At 45.3% G+C, this 16,023-nt stretch overlaps 2 protein-coding genes across 4 annotated transcripts in view; one reads left to right on the top strand and one right to left on the bottom strand.

The window, feature by feature from the left end:
• The window catches only part of LOC311023251 (ras GTPase-activating protein 1-like), a 389,455-nt gene extending 382,824 nt beyond the window's left edge, over positions 1 to 6,631 (top strand). Inside the window, exon 26 of the transcript XR_014598202.1 lies at positions 6,613 to 6,631. The gene's annotated coding sequence lies outside the window, so the exon portion shown is untranslated. The remainder of the gene's footprint in view (positions 1 to 6,612) is intronic.
• The window catches only part of rhobtb4 (Rho related BTB domain containing 4), a 36,330-nt gene that overhangs the window by 11,434 nt on the left and 8,873 nt on the right, over positions 1 to 16,023 (bottom strand). For 2 of the 3 annotated variants that reach the window (XM_084024960.1, XM_084024961.1), the window contains exons 3-5: positions 4,228 to 4,429; positions 3,821 to 3,924; positions 42 to 227 (exon numbers count right to left, since the gene is read on the bottom strand). In XM_084024960.1, the coding sequence (XP_083881086.1) occupies positions 42 to 227; positions 3,821 to 3,924; positions 4,228 to 4,419 (482 nt within the window). In that variant the 5' untranslated portion in view covers positions 4,420 to 4,429. Of the gene's footprint in view, positions 1 to 41; positions 228 to 3,820; positions 3,925 to 4,227; positions 4,430 to 10,331; positions 10,631 to 16,023 lie in introns of those variants that run through there. The other variant, XM_084024959.1, reaches the window with a different exon arrangement.

Raw genomic sequence — 16,023 nt, 5'->3', positions numbered from 1 at the left:
CAAAAAAATGCCAAAAATTAATGATGAAGAAAGCGTCTCACTTGGCCAGGGGTCGTCGTGCACGGTTTACTGCATCCAGGTCGGCGTAGCGCAGATCCAGCTGGCAGCCAACCAGAATGATGGGCGTCCGGGGACAAAAGTGCTTGATCTCCGGGAACCACATGGTGCGTACGTGGCGCAGGGAATTGGGATTAGCCAAAGAGAAGCAAAGCACCACAACGTCAGACCTACGAGAGGGAGAGGGAGGGGAAAAAAAGTCTTCATTTCATGTGCTTACATCTGAACGGAGATCATAAATAAGATAGCAGAGGAGAGCTGACGTATGGTGTCATAGGCAGGATATGTCAGCGGAAAGAAGACGGTCTTTGATGGAGTGAAAGGGAGAGAAAAAAAGGCTTCAGTTCTGAGTCACTGAACGTCTTGTTGGTTTATGTTGAAACGTGTGAGATGTGTATGGTTGTTCAGCTGCTGCAAGGCATTGTGGGAGCGTGGTCAGTGCCATCAAGAAAGCTGGGGTCACAAGATCTGTGTGTGTGTGTGTGTGTGTGTGTGTGTGTGTGTGTGTGTGTGTGTGTGTGTGTGTGTGTGTGTGTGTGTGTGCGCGTGTGTGTGTGTGTGAGGACCTCTGGGCTGGTGAACTGTGTGGCCCATCCCTCCCTCTCTTACGTAAATATCCCTAAGCCCTCCGAGGCTACATGGATGACAAAGACATGGCTAAGAATAGATTATTGCACACACACACAAATTAAATTTCCACAACCGATGTGTTGGAGCATGCAGACGGCAGTAATTACTAGATATTCTCAGGTTCTGATACTTGTGGTGCATGTTCGTGCATGCGTGTGTGTTTCCAGGGAATGTTAAATATAACTCTAGTAGTGAGACGGATCATTTTCTACCAGCACAATGAATGCTGACCGTGCAAGAATCTGTCATTCCTAAATGATCTACTTCTTAAACCAGCACAACAACACGGGGCTTTTGACCCCTGCAGCGCAAGACCAGGGCAGACGAGGATCTCAAAAGTAACTTGTAACATTAACAATCATTGATTGCCTGCAGATAATGACAGAAGATAAGATGCTAAACCACATCCTGAACTTGAGAGCAGCATTACACACCACTTAAACACTTGTCTTCCCCCTCCTCCTGTGCTACAAACATGACCTCTTTACTGAGCAAACAAACTACCGTTAAAAGAAAAACCGGACCTGCTTGTGTTCTCTATTTATCTTTAAAGTATTTACTTCACTTTGTGCAAATCAACGGATGAAATTCCACCTGGTTCGATTGAAATTCAACAGCTTTCAGGGAAAAGAAATGAAGCCTTGAAGTGGTTTTGAAATAAATACTTAATTTGCATTACAAACATGCACATGATTGACAAGTTGAATTACTTATGAAGGCACATGGCACTAAATCAAATGGCTCACAACAAAGGACTTTATTTTTTACAGTGTAGACACGGGTTCCAGAGTCCAACTTTACTCTCACTAATGTAATCTCTGAAAAGCTCCTACTCCCAAGGACACAACACTACCAAAGCATTACATCACACACACACACACACACACACACACACACACACACACACACACACACACACACACACACACACACACACACACACACACACACACACACACACACACACAGGAATGCCCATACTTTGGCTGAGCCTGTTTGAGGTCATGTTATGTGTACGTGCCTTTGTTCTTGTAGTTAAGGGATTTTTTTTTTTTTACAACCTATGCTTTGCTGCCATAGCTTGTGCGCGTATATCTAACATAACACTGTTCTGTACTTAAACATGAAGCCCAGAATGATTTTAAAGCTGTCCATTCAAAAGCCTATCAAAATCGGAAATTGAAGGCGAGGTTATTAAAATTCATAACCAGAGCTATTTCCAGGTTCAACCTGCAGGTCAACAATGTGTGTATGTACAGATGTAAGTTTGTCTAAATGAGGAAGCATATGAGTCAAATGATGGGCAAACAAGTGCACCGTGCTATCACAGTTTATCACCAGCGCTAATGCACAATCAATTTAAACACTGACTGGTTATTTAGTGTGCGTGTGTGTAGTGGTGTGTGTAGTGGTGTGTGTAGTGGTGGGTGGTGAATCCAAACTACAAAGGTCATCAGCTGCCAGATTAAGTAGGATGAGACACACATGTGGACATGGGCTCTGACACGCACAAACATAGCAGAGATGTCCCAGATAATCAGATTTCCTGTTGCAATAAAGAAATCAACGAGTCGTATGCAGACATATGTATCACTCTGCAATCACTCAGCCCGGCATGACGCTCCTCATCAGCCATTAAGTCTGTCACAGCGGTATTATCAAAGTTAATAACAGGCTACTAAAACAGATTAAACATGCTTGCAAGTGCAACACGATATTGTTTTGCTCATTTTATTCAAGAAGCAAAATTAGATTTTTTTCTTTTTCCAGCCGACTGAAGGTTGAGGTTTGCTCAGGTTAAGTTTGGCTTAGCCTATTTTCAGGCTGAGACTGTTTTCCCAACCAGAATGTTCATCTCCTAACAAAGCATGTGACAGTCTGGGTATTGTCTAACAATGTGATGTTTTGAGTTTTGATATCAACATAAGACTTCAAGGTGGAGGAAGGTGTGTCGAGGGTTCGGGAGCAGCAGAGTGTCAATAGAGGAGACCGATGATGGGAATTGAGTTACGAGGTAATGTGGGAGATGGCAGGGGGGGGGGGGGGGGGGGGGGTTAGTCTGAGGGCAGGTGGGAGGAGAGGGCATAATCAAGATGAATGAGTGGGTGAACATAACTGGAAGAGGAGGAGAAGGGGGGAGGTTAATGCCCGGAGCTGCAGACGCCAGGGAGGCAGGCAGGCAGAAAACAGCTGAGCTGGCACTGTGTCTTTATCAGCTGACTGCAGGCTGACGAAGCATACAGGACATGCAGACACACACACACAGACACACACACACAGACACACACCAAAAACACACACAAACAGAGGCAGATCAATGTAGAAACTCTGAGCAAGTGGAAGAACACAACGGAGGGGAGGAAACATGAGCGACAAACTGAAGTACACACAACCTGTCATGCAGATACACTAGCCAAAAGGTGTGTGTGTGTGTGTGTGTGTGTGTGTGTGTGTGTGTGTGTGTGTGTGTGTGTGTGTGTGTGTGTGTGTGTGTGTGTGTGTGTGTGTGTGTGTGTGTGTGTGTATCTACTTATGGCTAAGTGACATAAATTATGAAAGATATGTATAAAATGGCAACTAGACTTTCAAGTTAGAGAGTGTCAAAATCTTAGTGTTGTGAAAAAAACCCAAATAAAAATATTCATTTAGAAAAAAATCTGGATTAATAATTAAACGGAACTAATTTAATGAAATGCTGACCACTCCTGTGTCACTGTCACATGGTCAAGTTCGGTCGCTGTTCTTCGAATTGTTATTTAATGATTTTTTTTGCTTTTGCAATAAGTCCTTTTGCATTTCATGCCAATAATGCAGCTTTGATAAAGGGACGGAGAGTAAGAGGATAGAACGATGATCCAATCATGGTGGAGGAAGGATGTAACAGCTTGAGGGCAAGAGATCAACTAGAAAGCGTGGCAGCTGGATTACACACACACACAAAAAAACGACTTTTGGGTAACTAAATGTTATGTGGCAATTTTATGCGGCCGTGACAGATGAGTTCCTTCCTCTGCCTCTTGCCAACAACGAATTTGGTCACAGCCCACAAAGATATTGTGTCATGGCATTACACATTCTGCAGCGAAATCAAGGTGCTGCAAGGTAGTGTAACGGTCACTGTGTATCTGCTCACCTGCCATAGGCAAATCGTCTGTCTTTGTGATGATCCCCGAATGTGTCCCATAGCCTCAAGGACACACTGACCTCATCCACGACATCACGAGATCTCTCTAACACCTGCAACACAGACACATGTCCCCGTAAGCATGCCGGAAGGTCTTAACTTCATTGCAATGTTTGTGTTTTTAGTGGAATTGAAGGATTATGCGAGATAAAAAAAAAAGCAATTCACATTATCAAATTGCACGGTCACTTAATTTGTATTTCATAAGCCTAAAGATAGATGTTTATACCTGTGATACACATGCAAAATGAACAGAATTAGCCTCATTATCGTGTCCAACAGTGTACTAGAGAGTGTCTATATGTGGCTCTTTCCACACCGTTAGGCTGCATGTTTATGTGTATGTGCGTGCCCACCTCCTGGCATACACGGTACTGGTCGATGGCCCAGACGGTTGGCACGTGGGTGGCGAGCAGCTGATACTGTGTGAGGGTGGCATTGCAGGCCCGGGCACAGATTAGCCTGGTCTTGCCTACTGCATTATCCCCTACCACCACACATTTAATGGTTTCCACATTGGGTCGCTCATAGTCCGTGTCTATATCCATGGAGAGGGCCCTGGAGAATAGCAGAGAGAGAAAGGGGAAAGAGGTTAATTCAATATTCGTGGGAAAAATTACATTCACATTGATAATGCATCCCAGGAGGACTGACGCTGCATTTCCACAATGAAAGCAACCGGGACTAAGCACAGTAGCTTCTAGCTCTCGCCCTGCAGGCCGGGCTAGGGAGGATTTGTTAAGGCTCTTAGCCCCCGTAGCTGTACTGACCAGTGTGCAGAGGCTTCTGCCAAACTCAGACAGAACACATGGTTTGCAGGCTGAGGAATGGAAGGCTATTTCTGTAACAGCACAGAGAGAAAGAAAGACAGCGCGACTTCCCTTGAGCTCCACTGTCCTATTCTCTCCTAGTCTGTATTCCCCCCTTATCTGTTTCCTTTTGGTGCATTGATAACATCTTTACATAATGCAAAGGGATGAAACGGGGGATCTCTCATGAAAGCATTTGTAGTTGACATTTTAGTCCGGGGGGGGAAATGTGTGTCGTCTGGGGTCAAACACATTTACTGTAGGCTTGCACAGAGGGGACAAAAGTGGAGGGGAAATTATTTTTGCACGCACTGTGTAAGCACCTGTCAACTCCGGAGCGTAGCACAAGACAGAGGTGGTTATGTGACTGTGTCCACAGCTCAACTGACTTCCTCTTTTAAACCCACACATCCCTGTAAAAAGCTTATCAAAATCCCCTTTCCATAAACTGCTTACAAACATTTCCGACATGTCAAAACACATGTTAATACCCATTTTCTAAAACATTTATGGAACAATCTGCTGAATTGCATAACCAGCCCCCAGCCCATACACATCCACACAGTTAGACCTGTGGATGGACCGGTAATGAGTTCATCCGTCCTTGCAACTCGTCTAAAGACCAGCCCATAAATAGAGCACCTGAAACATTCATAAAGGCCTCTGCTTGCTATTCCATTGACGTGGATGCCAGTGCAAACAGAGCAGCGGCTAAAAATGACATCTATTCATCGGACACACGAGTCACGTCCGCTAATCAGCCGTGACCTCCTCCCCACATCCCCACGGACATCAAACCTGTTCATAATAACACCTGCTTCCATATTGAACTTCGTCAACACCGACAAAAGCATCTTTCCTGTCAAGAGTCTCAATTACGTCGGCAGGAAGTACAGCAGGGAGAGCCTACCTTTGTCTATCTGAGCTGAAGAAAAGTGTCTGTCCAATAGGCCGTTTCCTGAAGAGTGCATACAGAACAGATAGAGCTGTGCTTTCGGGAGATATAAATACCCTTTCCCCCTTGCCACCTGTGTTGCTGCGACACCTTCCGAGACACGTACTGCAGGTAGAGGGACTGTGATAGAAGAAGCAATAAAAAGATAACCTCGCGCTTATCTAACGGCTATCTGCCTAATGGTCACGGCGGCGGCCCTCTTAGTGCTGCATTAGCAAAAGCAGGATGAAGGGGCCAGTATGAAGCCTGACATACTACACGAGTGGTTCTGCAACATCAACAGCATGTAGCGCTGGGGGGGAAAGAGGATGCATATAGTATTGGTAATTCCTAGCGTTTCCAATGCAACAGCAGATAAGCAAAGGGGATTGCAAGAGAGACAAGGCAGGGAGGGGATTATTAGAGTCTTTGAGAGAAATAGAGGGACTGTAGGCCCAGCATTAGAATCAGTCATGCCGCTGGGATCAAAAGGGCAAGACCAGCAATCATGGAGGCTGCTCAGGGGAACCTATCACAGCTCGTCCTGCTGCTGCTTCTCTCTACGGTCAGATGCTTCTCTTAGAGTGAAAGAAAAGGAGACCAGAGTACAGTTAAAGATCCTCCTCTGACCCATGGGCGTCTGGAAGTCAGTATGCATTTGGCATGTGAGCGTGTGTTGTAATGAGCTTAAGGCCGGCCTGCGAGGCGTGGAATGATGTGAGGGGTGATGTAACCTAGGGGCGGCGGTGGCGTGGCTAGTTTCCCAGGGGGATCAAAAGTCCCCGGCTCCCAGATATCATCCTCCATCTGAGGCTCCGCTCCGAGCGAGAGTCCGGTCGAGCGTCAGTCAACAACACAGAACGCGATTCTTAGATGTGCACCTGCTCTCAGGCTTATATTTAATCTGTATGAGCGTTTTTTTTGTTTTTTCCGAACTTCAACAATTATGTTTTTAATTGCATGACTGAAGGATGAGCCGGAGCCGGAGACTGTGAGAGCAGCGCAGCGCAGAGGAGCGGAAAGACAAGCTGCACAGCTCAGGTTTCATTTTTAGCCAACGACCTATAGTGAACTGTACACGTCTAGACTTCATCGGCCGGCACGTGTCATCTTCCCAAACGAGGCAGCAAAGGAGGCTGCAAGGGCAAAGGAGCGTTGCATGCAACAATAAAATGTGTGTGTGTGTGTGGAAAAAGAGAATGTGATTCTGCACCAGCTTGTTTGTGCATGTGTGCATGTATTTCTGACTCCCATAGTGACATATTGACGGCTGTAGATGAGACCACAGTGATAGGAACACTGTGACAGGAACTCAGACGCCCACGACACACAACGAACATCAACCTTCTGGTTTACGCTGGAATGTCACGGATTGAGTCAGTGTGTGTGTGTGTTGGTTGCAGGAGAACCAGACAGACAAAGAAGCTCATGCATAATTTGGATGGTGTGCGTCTCGGCATGGCTTTGCTTTTAGGCCAGAGGGGGTTTCATAAGGAGATGGCTTACAGCTCCACCTCATTGCATAGTTTTCTTATATACACTTCCTTTTCTAAATCGTTTCATTTATCCTTCTGTCTGTCGAGGTCCGTCTGGTTTGTTTCCAGCTGTGCCCACTCACCCACACCTCCTGACCCGCTCACAAACTCCCTCCACTCCGCTTCCTGTTCGGCATTCATTCTCCAAATGTAATGCTCCGCCTCGCACTCATTCCATCCTTCACTTCCCTCATTGTCCTTCAGTAACCGCTCTCCAACACCCAGAATTGTTCTCTCTCTCTGTGTTTTTTCTGTCCCGTCCAACGTCATGCACGCTCCGCCCGTTAAATTAGAGGTCATCTATCTATTTACCTATCTATCTGTCTTTGACGTCACTTTTCTGGATGGCAATCAAGGAGCAGACAGACAGTGCTTCCCCACTGTCTCCCTGTCTCCGTTATGCAACACGGTTAACCATCCACTGGCAGTAACCGCTCATCCGAAAGCCCTTCACAGCTCCCATCTGCCTCTTTTTTTGTCTTCTTCCTTGGGGCAAGAGTTCACCCCAACACCCTGACTAAGCCGCCTGCCTCGCCGCCCCCTCCGCCCAGCCCTGGAAATAAATAAATGACCCCAATAACCAACCACTTGGACCAACACTTGCGCAATCACACAGAGCCACTATCACAGGCTTGACTGCACCATAAAGAACTACTTATTTGTCATAATCGGCTATTATGATTCGTACATGTGTATTCTTTTCAGGTGCGTGTGTGTGTTGTGTGTGTTATGTGGGTGTTTGAGACACTGACTGCCAGAGGCGCAGCTGGCACAGACTGGTTACATAACCTGGTCCGTAGCCTCTGCTTGGCTCCCTGGATGGCTGACAGTAGACCTCAGACCCACACACACACTAGCACAGACATGCATTACACACATGTACGCCGGCGCGTACTTGCCTCACCCACTGCAGATGGTGGTGGTATTACTGCACGGTCCGTGGCAGGCAGTGGTACGCATCAATCCTACTGATTGAGATGGGTTTTGGGAGCAGCATGTCAGCCTGCTTTGGTAAGCCTTCCTCCTCCCTTCTCTCTGCTGCAATCATGCTTTGTAAACACAGGAAGGCTCCTCGTGATGCCCTACTTTCCTTCATCCCTCCTCTTCTTCCTCGTCCATATTTTCCACCTACTCTTTCCTTCCATCTCTCTTGCTATCTTCACTTATTTCTCTTTGTCATTTCCATATCATGCCCTTATTCTTTCCAGCATCAGCTCCAATACGTGATGTTTTTGTGTGCAGTATCACACTTTTAACATTTCATTTTCTAGACATTTGTGATGAAATAAACAGATGAGCTGTAATTCCTTTGCCAATGACAGTTAGAGCACTTTGTGAAAGCTTCGACTCGGAAAGTGCAAGTCTTAAGAGCAAACCGTTCCAGATTGTTATCATTATATACAGGATGTTTATATATATATATATATTAGTGCAGAAGAGATGATTTAAATCACCAGATTATACTCTGGTTTAATGTTTGACAACCTCATCTAATTTACAGATATTTCAAAATGTATTTTAACAGATATAGATCATGTTCTGCTGCGTTGTCTTATGTTTTTCTCTGAAATTGTGAATTACTCTAACATCAAGTCAAAGGACTCAGCCAATGATCCAAACATTATTGCAACTATATCAAAGGGGAGGTGGATAATATTTGTCTTGGAGATTATATTATTTTCTCTAATATGAGAGTTATATTAATATATTTTTAAACCCTGATCCTTTTTAATACCCTTGACCCTAATTATACAATATGCAGTTTACAAACACTAACAGAGCTGCACATTGTTCAAAGTGCAACAATGTTTCTCACCAAAGCTATTATTGGTTATATCATACTGGATTCAGGCCGAGGAGGACACGCTCGTAAAGCACACAACATCCACACAATTGCGAGGTCTATTACCCCAGTGAACCTTGCGCTGCAGCCCGACACAGGGGTCAGAGCATTGAAGGCGGCCATATAATACTAACCGCCTCTTCCATGTGTTATCTCAAAGCTGTTGGCACAGTGAAAGCTTGGGCACGGTGCCCAACCAGAACAATAAACAGCTCGGCCCCAGATCCACCAACAGCCATGATCATTGATGAATTAGCAGCCGTAGTGGGCTAATAGAAGGATTAAAACCAAAGCAGAAAAAATGTGCCAGGATCTGGAAAGGATATTAAGAAATGCAAAAAAATGATGAGCCAAAGTCAAGTTGGCAATAAATGGAAATCCCTTCAAGAAAAAAATATATATATTGTGTGCCAAGTTGTTTATGCAACCACATCCTGCAGGTATGATTCATTTCTGATAACTGGCAATGATATGTGATCAGATTAAAAACTCATCATGTTATTCGTGCCACGGAGGCTTCTTCTTCACCGGACACGCAGCCACCTGCGTAACGCAATCCCTCCGATGACGTCAGAGCCACCGGATCAGCGTTACAGTGTGGTTTGTGCGCGTGCACGTCAGAGTGCATGCACATTTCTACAAACTGAGATTCTGCACGTTATCTGTCCCGTCCTGTTCGAGTAAATGCTGTGCTGAAGCATCACTTCGCTCATCAATGAAAGGCACCTCGTGGGCTCCCTCTCCCCGCAGCCATTCATAACCACCTGGCTCATTCATTTTTTTTTTTTTTTTTTTTTTTGGGAACAGATTCAACAAAGCAGATAATCTTCAGACAGGAACGCAGTGCAGGAAGCAGATAATCTATTGCATTGCCATGCCTATGTGGTCACATACAATGCAGTGAGCGTTGCACACATTCACTGCGGCGGTTGGACGTCTTCCACAGAGCCGTGCTGTAAAAGGCAGGTGGATATCAGCCTACAACCCGAAGGATGCGCTGAGAAGTCTTGCGTAATGTGCCAAGCCCATCCGCTGCACTACACCACTGATCATGCTACAAAGCTGTCTGTGTAGCACGCGTGGGATTAAAAACAAATAATCATCTTTCATTGTAAAATCTCATAAAATATTGAGACTTTTTCATTGACATTAGATACATTTCAGAGGAGATTAAAAGCCACATGGGGCTGCAATAAGGTCACATGACATCAATTAAAAACAGCTGATGGATCCAGGATCGTTAGAGTAAAGGATATTACGAGCGGCGCGTGGATTGCTTTGTGCACAAAGGAGGATTGGGAGCATGTGACCCAGTATTCCTGCAGGAGGGGGTCCTTACCTTCCGACGGTTCCGGAATTGACCCACATGCCACTCCGCGTGTGGTTCAGCCGGTCACTCGAACCGGACAAAGACGCGCGGAGACGGACGAGTTCGTCGCGGTGGTCACGCTGTCTGTCAAAGAGCACATATAACTGCAGGACCTGTGCTGTCTGTCACATCCTCTCTCTCTCTCTCTCTCCCCTTACTTCCCCCACTCGCTGCCTTTCTTAGTCCCGCGTCCCGCAGTCCCCAACAAGTAGCGAGGCGCCGCCGCGGACCTGCTCGGATGCCGGTGCGGTTTTGATCGGACGTTTCTCGGAGTGGAATGTAAACATAACGAGCCCTGAAGACAAAAGTGTGGTCCGTGCCACCTCCTCTTCGGTTGTTGTTTCCCCCAGCTGATTTCAGCAGAGGCACGCCCCCACGCCTGCACGTCACGACACAAATCGCCCAGACTCGTCTCGTGCTGCGTTCAGGTGTTGTCAGAAATAAAGACGCTGAGCTGAATAGAGCGACGCCCCTAAATCATCTCTACTGTATATAGACGCCTCGGCTGCAGGGATGTGACATTGAGGGTGGACTAGAAAGCACAGAATATGTTTATGGTAGGGTTTTTTTTAATTTAAAAAATGTTTGGATTGTGAGTTTATTCCAACACTAAATCCAACCCCTATGAGTGCATTTTTCTCTTCCATTTGCAGTTTTTTACTATAATATGTGACTAAAATCGAGTAGCTTCCTTCAACACAAATACCACTCAAGAAAAGCGGTCTTACACCCCAAAAACCGTCTCTTAAATATTTGATATGTCAGATGTTGGAGCCGAGGAGGAGTACTTTAAGGTCTCATAACAGGAGCCAATCATATCCCGCAGAGATGGTAGTAGCCCCGCCCCCTGAAACTGTGCTTCCCGTCCTGTTAACTCAATACACCCCGCAGAGCACGCTGCCTTTTGTTGGTGCAGCGTTCACATCCACCGCTGTGCTGCTTGGAGACCGTCTGTCATTATGACTGTCATCATTACTCAACCATGAGGGATGGAGACGTTTAAAAGCAAGATGGCAAACATTGAGCAATTTAAAATGAAATAAAAACATAAACCACGACATAGTCATCCCCATATCCAAAACTAAAATCCAGATAAATTATGCAATAGTGTATATATTACTCATGGGCAATGGAGAGGATTTGTCTGGTTATTCTGGGTATTCAGGCATAGCAACTAGCTGCCACATAGCAACACTTATGTATTGGTACAAAAGACAGGAGCCAAGAAAAAAAAAAAGGCAGATCATGGATTGCTGTGGAAAATACCCAGCCGTTTACCCTTCATTTATCCAAGATGTTGATGTCTGGGAATTCATTCCTGGAATGTTAAACCGTACGAGAGAAGAAAAATGTTGTCAGGAGGTGGAAATACCTCACCGCTAAGCTAGCAAAACAATCTTTACTTAAATCAATCAATTTATGTTGCTTTGTAAATGTTGTGTTATCAAGCTGGAGGCTTTTCCAGGACCATATTTTAAACTTCTAAGTCCATCTTCCCTTCATGATTGCCACACCTTCAATTTGAGATAAGACATGAAAATGTTTTTTGTACCAGATTGCATTTTATGTTACAGTTATTATTATCTCTATTACATTTTTGCAGTGTTGTCCATGTGAGAAAGGTGGACAGTCTGATCCAGCAACTTCCTTTCATGACTGTGGAAGACTGAAGACAGACATCTACTGGTAGAGTTTGGTACTGATCTCTGAAACAAAGGCGGTATAGACTGCACTCATGTCAATATTGTCACTCAAGGCCACTGCAGCGACAGCCTTTGTGGCATATCTTGGTGCAGATCAACAGTTGATACATGCTTCAAGGGGAAGAGTTCAATGCTGCAGGATATAATGCTTTAGCAAACCACAAATGCTTGACCCTTCTGCTCCTCCGTCGATTCCCACAGACTCGTGAAAGATGTGTTTTTTAATGCACGTTCTTGCAACGATGACGCCCCCGTTACGTGAACAGGCGTTTAATGTGCAACCCAGCGGAGATGTCTATTTTACATCTATTTGTCCAGAGTTGTCTTGAAGCCCTGAGAAAACTCTGGCCCCTGACCCGGCTGGCATGGCCAGAATGAAACAGCATGAAAGATGGGCTGGAATGCTGCTCGGGAAAGCAGGGGTTCAACAGCACTGGCACTGAGCGGGGCTTCGAAAATGTGGAGAGGCAGACCCCTTTTGTTGGAGAGGTGAACTTTGTGGGAGAACTCTCAAGCTGAGGCTGAGCTTACGTCTGGCCTTTTCAGCTACAGTAGTGCAGAAAGGAGCGAGTGGCTTTGTTTATGGGGCTTTATCGTCCTTTTATGAACCCGTGTGGGAAGTCTACTCCCATTGCTTTTACACGTTGAGATTAAAGTTGGGAGAATGAGCTGAGATCATTCTTTGGCATAACTACCTTCACAAGTGTCCTGCTGCTTGGACAAATACTTCAGTCGGCAACACATTCAACGCCATCCAATGTTCCTCGAGTTTAATTGAAGGATTGTTTACTTAGAGGGAAACATTTTGTTCAAGTTCCAGTGAAGGAGAGTTCGGTATCCTGAGGAAACCCTGTTCTCTTTTTGTTCAGGCTTCATTTCACAATCAACAATTTACCATTTTAAAAATTCCTTACATGGGGGGGTCACCTGGTAGGTCACCTCTCTCACTCCCCCTCTCCTCTTTATCACTGTCCAATCAAAAAGCACGTTTACATTATGGTTACCTTTGGGCTCAGATGGATTTCAGATGACATCATTTTATGTTGATTTAATATTAAGCAATGGATATCAGGTGGCGTTTTGATGGTCGTCGAGCACTCTGGAATGAGACCCTTCATCTCATCCCCTCCGGTCCGCTCCTCCGCTGACCTTATTCTCACCCCTCCAACTCGCCCAAATATCCAACAGGCCCCGCACAACCCCCCGCCTCAGCACTGTACTGGAACTGTTCGAAAGCTGTCAAAACACCGAGCTTCTCACACTCCCCGAGTCCACCGGGAGTTCGCCTCAAACACACACTGTCCATAGCGCTATTAAACACACACACGCACGCACACGCATGCAACACACACTCAATGAAAAGCGGTCTACATGCAAACCCGTATACACTGACACAAGTAGGTCAGAGCTGCAGTGGGTCTTCCAAACAGTCCTCCAGCACCGTGGAATGGATAACAGTATCAAAGATTAAGTTCTACCTTCACACACACACACACACACACACTCACACACACACACACGTGAACAAACATCACATACCACACACACGTGGCCTACATATATGGCGATCGACTGTATGAGATTATTTGTTTTTTTGACAGGCTGTCGCATTTTTGTTATCCATGTGGGACGAGAACAAAATGCATCAACACAGGAATTTCAATTTGTTGCTCTGGGAAGAAAATGCAGAGGTCAAAGGTGAAGGGCGAGAATGGAATGAACTGGAGGCTAAAGTGAAATGAGCCTGTAGAAAACTGGCATTTCTTAATGATTCATGGTAGAAAAACGTACAGAAACATACATAAATCTATGTCAATCTATGACTCCACCCCCTCTTCATCTCTCTCTCTCTCACACACACACACACACACACACACACATATGGAGAGGTGGCCGGGATGTGTTGCCAGAGCCGGCACCCTGGCACGAAACAGAGTGTTTTGTAACAGCCGACCTGTGTGGCGATGGGTGACGGGCATGTTAGCAGAACGCGAGTTCAAGTGAAAAACATTCAACGCTAGATAAGCCCTGAGAGAAAGTAGACAAGGAGACAGACAGAGAGAGGGAGAGAGAGGCCATTACTGTTTACTCACTAAGTTATCAGCAGATTGTCTTATCTCCAGTCAGTTGGAAAACGCTATGTATGTGCCCAGCTGTTGTTGCCTCATTATATCCTAATGAAGACATATCACTCCATTGCTTATAACAGAGAAAGCAAAACACGACAAGGGCAGAAGGTGTTGAATGCATGCATTCTTAAATGCTTTTTGTTTTGGGGAGACATACATAAGCATAGTTTACGTCTTAAAAACAGAGCCATTATGGAAACTTGAAATATTTCATGTCATAAAGGTTGTTGAAGACCCGTTTTAATCAAACCAGTGACGTAACTCTTATATTTGCTTGGTGCCACCTTCATTTCTGCAGTCATCTGACTCCAAACTCCAAAATGTGTGTCATTCTTTTCATCCAATGACCATATTAAGTGATTAGATTTTTCCAGATAGTGGGCAGCATTTAACAATAAAAAGGTGTGTGTGAGGTGAACACCCTGTACAGGGAGATGTAATACAATCAGCTGTGCCCTCAAAACCAATCACGGAGGGGGAAAAAAAAGAAAAAGTCTCTTTCTGTTGACGTGCTTATCATCAGGTATTATTCCCTCACAGCTTGTGGAATGCGTGTGAGTCAGAATGACTGATGTGAGGATCAGGTCATGCCTGTGCTGGTGATGATGGGCCATCATGGTGGAATATGTTGGGAATGTAAAGTGGGTTTGGGGTCCTGGGGCGAAGGTCGGATAGATGGTGGGAATAGCTAACCAGAAGGGAAGGATGGTGGGTGGGATGGGTGGAGGAGAAAGGCAGCACCGCTGGGGGTGTATGGTGGGGTAGGTGGTTTAACTCCTGGCTGTCTCTCTGACAATGAACAGACCTCTGATTATGATATTAATGCCAACTTAAATGTTTCCCAGTGAGGTGCCTGGCTTTCACAAAGCAGTGCCTGATGTGAACAAGAACACAGTACTGCGTACCCCTCCCTGTCCCTAACTAGCTGTCCTCAGTCTGTCCATTTAGAGTCATGTGGCATCTGGCACACCCAACCAACAGCATCAACGCATACAGTCACAGTACCTCTGCTTTCTTGTGGTTCATGTTTCCCTGGCATGGCCTCAAGCACCGTGGTTGAAACAGGAATGAAACCTCGAGAAATTCTGTGGCCTCTTTGTTTTCTTGCTGATTTCAAAATCTTGCCATCCTCAGATCAAAGACAAGAAGGTGCCCGGCGATGGACAAGTTGGACGGAAGTTTTTTAAGAGATTGAAGGTTTGCATGGCTACCCTGAATTCTTGACTGGCACATCTTTCGTGATGAAGACAAATTGTGCAGCATAGCGCAGGTAAAATAAACCGCATGCATTCTGACCTGAGGGGATTGAGGTTGCACAGGCATGTCTTCCTTGAGTTTGCCTGAATCATGTACAGACAAATATAGACACACACGATAGTCTTGACTTTTCTGACTCTGGGATTTTGCATCCTTTTAAACAATCAGGGTCTCCGACTAACAAACATAATTTTATAATACATACACGCACAAATACCCATGTACACTCTCTGCTGGATAGAGGGACAGAGGTCAGTAGAGGTGCCTCTTAAGCTGTGGCTGTCAAGTGGCGGGGCTAATCTTATTAAGGCTCTCTTCAGCTGCTGGTCCAAACTCTTAAAGTGATAGTTCACTTTGCTGGAAAATCTTAAGCGTAACTTTAAAACCTGAAGGTCTTGCCTATTTGTTGGGGGAAGAAGTGTCATATTTAAGCATAATACTATATTTTATGTATTAGCTGTATGGGGTTTACAAGAGTTCATCAAGATTGCAAGCAAATGGAGTTTTGCAGATTTAAATATTGATAGTTTGATCCGTGTAGGTTCTGTAAACATCTCAGTGGTTGGCGGTGCA

This window comes from Eutrigla gurnardus (genome assembly GCF_963514095.1).
Source record: "Eutrigla gurnardus genome assembly, chromosome: 13".
In the NCBI taxonomy this organism is placed as follows: Eukaryota; Metazoa; Chordata; class Actinopteri; order Perciformes; family Triglidae; genus Eutrigla; species Eutrigla gurnardus.
Note: the sequence above shows the minus strand (reverse complement) of the source record. Positions and strands in the feature narration are given on the sequence as shown.